Here is a 5,657-nt window from a genome sequence, read left to right as displayed (position 1 = left end):
GGCTTAATAACTGTTAACTAATATATCATTCTTATGCGCGCTCATATTTATTGAACTATATATTTATTATATATATCATTTGATTTTAATAATGAACCATGATCTAATCTCTCTGAAACACCATTTAAAGTTTTTGTTTTTAAATTTGCAAATATTTATTGAAATGAATATAAACAAATATAACTACTCGACTCAACCAGTTTCCTGTGTTTAAAATTAAACAAATGAACATTAAATGAAGAATATTTTTCCTCAAATTATAAACTGTGTCATTTGGCTTAATAACTGTAGCTAATATATTATTCTTATGCGCGCTCATATTTATTTAATTATATATATATATGTTTTCGCGTGTCCCTCACGGGCTGCCGTAGTTGCGCGAACGGTTCACGCAGTGCATTCTGGGTAGGTCAGGACGCCATGTGCTTTTGAAGCAGCGGACCCAGAAGGATCCTGTGTGGTTTCAGCTCGGCTCGCATCCTCCAGGACACCGGGACCAGCATCCTCCAGGACACCGGGACCAGCATCCTCCAGGACACCGGGACCAGCGGCTCCAGCCCCCGGGCACCATGTACTGCTCCACCCGCTGCCTCCGGTCCGCGCTGCGGGTCGCGGCCAACACGCACCGGTACGTGACGCGCTCCTGGCCGGGCAGCACCGGGCACGGAACACCGGTGCTGGTCCGGTCCCGCCGCTTCAAGGGCAGACACACACACACACACACACAGACACACACACACTGGTTCTGCGTGTTGAACGTGTAGCTCCCTGGGAACACTGTGTTGTGTGTCTGCGGTTGTGTAGAAGCTAGCTTGTGTTTAAACTGTAGTAGATTAGCTAACGTTAGCTCGGTGACTTCCACCCCCTCAGACTTTAACACTATGATCATAAAACACCAGTAAATAGACTCATAGAAACATGACGTCCTGAGCTGGTTTATAACAAAGGAATGAAAGTAGATATTAATGTTGTAGCTGTTAGCTTCCTGTCTGTTGGATGAGGCTCCTGACAGCCAAGGTCACACTGAGCTGCAGGAACACGTTACTTGTGCTTGAATAACCTCAACCAGCATCTTCCCTTCAGAATCAGAATCATAATCAGAATCATAAGTATTTTATTGCCAAGTACGTTCACACATACAAGGAATTTTCTCTGGTTATTGGTGCAAACAATGAACATAGAAACATAAAAACGCAATAAATACAACATGTATAGGAGAGCAATAAAAAATGGGAAACCAGTATATATTTACTCATTGTTTACTTCTTATTTACTCCCTTTTTACCAATATTTATACAAAGTAACATTTATTTTGAGATAAACATTTCTGAATAAAAAAATATATAAAAAGTGAAGTAAAAAGTGAAATGCTAAATGCAAAACAGTTAACAGTGTCATATTGCAATATGCAATGTAATGCAGTATAATATAATATGATATGATATAATGTGTTAATTTGACACATCCTAGAGGAGTGGGGGTGGAATGAAAGTCCTCATTGTCTGTGTGTCACGAAACAATGAGCAAACAATAATGAGACATAAACATGTGGATTACGTTTTGTCTGCTTTAGATCGAGATTTGAATACAACCGTTTTAAGTTGTCAGTAGTAAATCCTGCACCACTTTCTATGTGTTTTGCAGTCAGACATTAGACACACATTTGTTTGTCAGATGATCATTGATTGTACCTGTGAGGCTGAGAGGCCCTTGGGTCACTCAGTGGAAAACAGACCTCAACCCAAGTCAAGACTATTCTACACGTGATTATTTAGTTTTAATTGTTAAATTAGCCCCAAAAATGCTTTATTTATGTGTTTTCACTTCTCAAACTCCAAAAGATTAGTCAAATTTGTGCAAATCTTCCTGAATCCACATAATCTCTGCTACTCAATAGTGGAAGTTGCAAGTTTGTCACACGTACAAAAATCTCAGTCCACTAAATAGGCTTTAACTTTATATATTCAAGATCACAGATTTCAACAAGTAGGTTAATATATTGATATAATACTTGTGCATTGTCCAAACACAGTCAGGAGGTAAACCACATGATCGATCTCCCACAGATTTGCAAAGTGTTTGTCTTTCTCTGCTCAATAATTTGATTGTCAGTTGATTTATGTACTGAGCAGATGTTAGGTGTCATAGAGAAACACAACCTGCTCTGATTATTGTTTTACTTCATTTATTCACATAAGTGTTGATTATTATTCAACAAAACAAAGTTGATGAGAACTAGAAATTAGTACATAAAGCATTAAGTACTCAAAAGGCACTTCTGGCAAGAATGAGTGTTATAATATGGGAAATATATTTAAGTGTGTATTTACAGACGTCAGTTTTCATGATTGAAAATCAACAATTACTATATATTATATCACCTCAATATTAACAGCTATGTACCACTTCAGATTGTCCAAAACATTTCCTTGTTCTTTCCTTCTCATATTCATACAGACGACATTGGTCTTCAAATATATAACAGGCTACCTGAAGCTGAAGGTACCTGAAAGGCTGAGAGCCCCTTGGGTCACTCAGTGGACAACAGACCTCAACCCAAGTCCAGACTATTCTACACGTGATAATTTAGATTTAATTGTTAAATTAGCCCCAAAAATGCCTTATTTATGTGGTTTCACTTCTCAAACTCCAAAAGATTAGTCAAATTTGTGTAAATCTTCCTGAATCCACATAATCTCTGCTACTCAATAGTGGAAGTTGCATGTTTTTGTTGTTTTTACATGCATCGTGAGAAATTAAGACTCTTTAAAAATATTATAATCTCTGTCACACGTACACAAATCTCAGTCCACTAAATATTCTTTAACTTTATATATTCAAGATCAATGATTTCAACAAGTATATTGATATAATACTTGTGCATTGTCCAAACACAGTCAGGAGGTAAACCACATGATTGATCTCCCACAGATTTGTAAAGTGTTTCTCTGCTCTAGAGGAAAGTTTAAAACATCTCCGCTCAGGAGCAAAAAACTTCTAAGCTCTTAAAGAAACAATGTCATATTTATCATGATAAATGACTGATATGAATATTTCTTTTATGTTGATGTGACTTTTCACCTTATTGTCCAGACCTGTTAGAGCATTATTCCCTGGAAAAGTTATGAAAATGTTGAAAAATGCCCTATTTTGTAATGTGAATGAATGTGAAATGAATCGGTGGATCTGCAGTGACAGGTGGGGGGTTGCTCCCAGGTCCGGACCCTCATTCATGGGTAAAAACATAGCTTCCGTTAGGGGGACACATTGATATCCAGATCTGTAGATAATCTGATCACAGATTGATCAGTGAGAACAAAGTTTGAATATCCTGGAGCCAGATGTTTCTTACAGATGTTCTCAGCTGACTCTACACACCAGTTATGTTTCCTGTGTCCGAGAACATCAGCTAATTTATTTTCATTTTCCAGGCAACACCTCCAGCGGCAGACCCCGGCTCTGTGTGCACTCAGACTTCTGAGGACCAGCCCGACCCCCCACTCAGACGCCATCGCCGCCCCCCCGTTGGACGGAGCACCCCGACAGTATTCCCCCAAAATCGAGCAGCTGGTCAATGACATCGCCAGCCTCACTTTGTTAGAGGTGTCGGACCTCAACGAGCTCCTCAAGGTCTGTGGGAAACAGTTTAAACCACAGTTTGTCTCTTCGGGTAGATCATGTGATTATACGTTTTTTATGTTGATTTAATTGTTTCCTCTTTTTGTGATCATAGAAAACTCTGAACATTCAGGATGTTGGAATGATGCCGATGGGTGCAGCAGCTTTGCCTTTGGCTCAGGTGAGAATGATCACAACTATAGATTCATTATTTACAATGTAAGACACCACCACAGAATCCAGATCAAGTCAAACCACTGGTTCCCTAATTCTTTATCATTTTTGTTTAAAGGCCTATTTAATGAGTAGCAGCAGATAGTAACTGTCCTTCTCTCCCTTTGTGTAACCAGGCTGCAGAAGAGGAGGACGTCCCGGCCAAGAAAGAGAAAACTCACTTCACAGTCAAACTGACGGAATTAAAGGGGGCGGAAAAAGTCAAACTTATAAAGGAAGTGAAGAACTGCATTCAAGGCTTGAATCTGGTTCAGGTAAGTTATTAGAGATCAGTCCTGATCTGAATTTAAAAGAACAATGTGTACTAGAACGGTCTCGTAATACCCCACAGTTAATGAAACAGTACCTCACTTTATTAGGGTTTAACAAATTCTGCCCATAGACAAACCAAACTGTTAATGTAAAGAGTGACAGTTAGTGACTGTAATAGATTACACCAAGTCTGTCCTCAAACTCAAACTAAGTCATATAAGATATGAGTAAAATTTAATTTATGATATCTGATTTTGACCAGGGAATAAAGGGCAATGATAACTTAAATTTGCCTTTGAGTGTGAAGCTAAGATATAAAACAAACTATAGTTTTATTGAGCATGAAAATTATAAACTGACGTTTAACTGAGACAAAGATCAAATCTAAGATCATGAGCCTGCACACGCCAGTAGTACCACAGAGTAGGCCTCTGGCAACTTTCTACTTTTCTATTTGGTCAAACTATATTTAAAAATGTGAACAAGCTTCACTCTCACATGTGTCTCTCTGAGGTTTCTACTTATTTTTACCTGTTAAAAGGGTTTTAAGTAATTTTTCCTGACTCTTGCTGAGGGTTAAGGACAGAGGATGTCACACCTTGTTAAAGCCCTATGAGACGAATTGTGATTTGTGAATATGGGCTATACAAATAAAACTTGATTGATTGATTGGATGCTGCTAAAAAACTTTAATCTTGATGTTTTCCTACACTTGACATCTGTGTCACTTGTGTCCGTCCTGGGAGACGGATCCTCACATGTGTCTCTGAGGTTTCTATGTGTCTTCACCTGTTAAAAGGGTTTTTAGTAGTTTGTCCTGACTCTTGCTGAGGGTTCAGGACAGAGGATGTCTCACCATGTTAAAGCCCTATGAGACAAACTGTGATTTGTGATTGTGGGCTATACAAATAAAATTTGATTGATTGATTGATTGACCATTAATATTGAGATTTTTAGACACAGTTATCATAATTTGAGTTAAATGAGGCCTTAAATACTGTTTCTATAAGCAATATTGGTCCCTCTTTTAAAAATGCTATGATCTCTTTTAGAGTCGTGGTGTTTCAGAAAGACTGAGGACATTACACCAGGTCCTGTCATGTAACTGTATATTTTCTTTTCTCTTTCCTAAACCAGGCTAAGAAACTAGTGGAGGCTCTTCCACAGGAAATCCGGGCAAACGTATCCAAAGAAGAGGCAGAGAAACTGAAAGCGGCCCTGGAGGCGGCAGGCGGGACTGTGGTTTTAGAGTAGATCTTCGTAGCCATGTTTTCATCAGTCTGCTGCTCCAGCACTTCGTCCTTCATTTTATTATTTCTGTTTTTTTTTTTTTTTTTGTTTTTTTTTTACACAACAAACGAGAGAGAAAACAAAGAAATCTCTTCTGACAGGAGAGCGGTCTCTCAGCAGCGTCCGGTGGGGCGGTGAGACTCAGACTGAACTCTCCAGGCTCACAGCCTGCACATCGCCCCACTGCTCGTCCACCTGTCTGCTCGTGTGTCTGAATCCGGTGAAGCAACCAGCTACAGACACAGCGGCCTGGGTGCCAAGTA

The 5,657-nt window shown here is 39.2% G+C and overlaps 1 protein-coding gene across 1 annotated transcript; it reads left to right on the top strand.

The window, feature by feature from the left end:
- The first annotated feature begins 417 nt into the window (after nucleotides 1-417).
- Nucleotides 418-5,441, top strand: mrpl12 (mitochondrial ribosomal protein L12). Its single transcript, XM_061090205.1, has 5 exons — nucleotides 418-628; nucleotides 3,432-3,630; nucleotides 3,734-3,799; nucleotides 3,969-4,106; nucleotides 5,242-5,441. Exons 1-5 carry the CDS (start codon nucleotides 570-572, stop codon nucleotides 5,356-5,358), a joined length of 579 nt encoding a protein of 192 aa, XP_060946188.1. The 5' UTR covers nucleotides 418-569; the 3' UTR covers nucleotides 5,359-5,441.
- Nucleotides 5,442-5,657: the final 216 nt, after the last annotated feature.

Source organism: Limanda limanda, chromosome 17 (genome assembly GCF_963576545.1).
Source record: "Limanda limanda chromosome 17, fLimLim1.1, whole genome shotgun sequence".
NCBI classification, from domain to species: domain Eukaryota; kingdom Metazoa; phylum Chordata; class Actinopteri; order Pleuronectiformes; family Pleuronectidae; genus Limanda; species Limanda limanda.
This window is presented reverse-complemented; position numbering and strand designations above follow the sequence as displayed.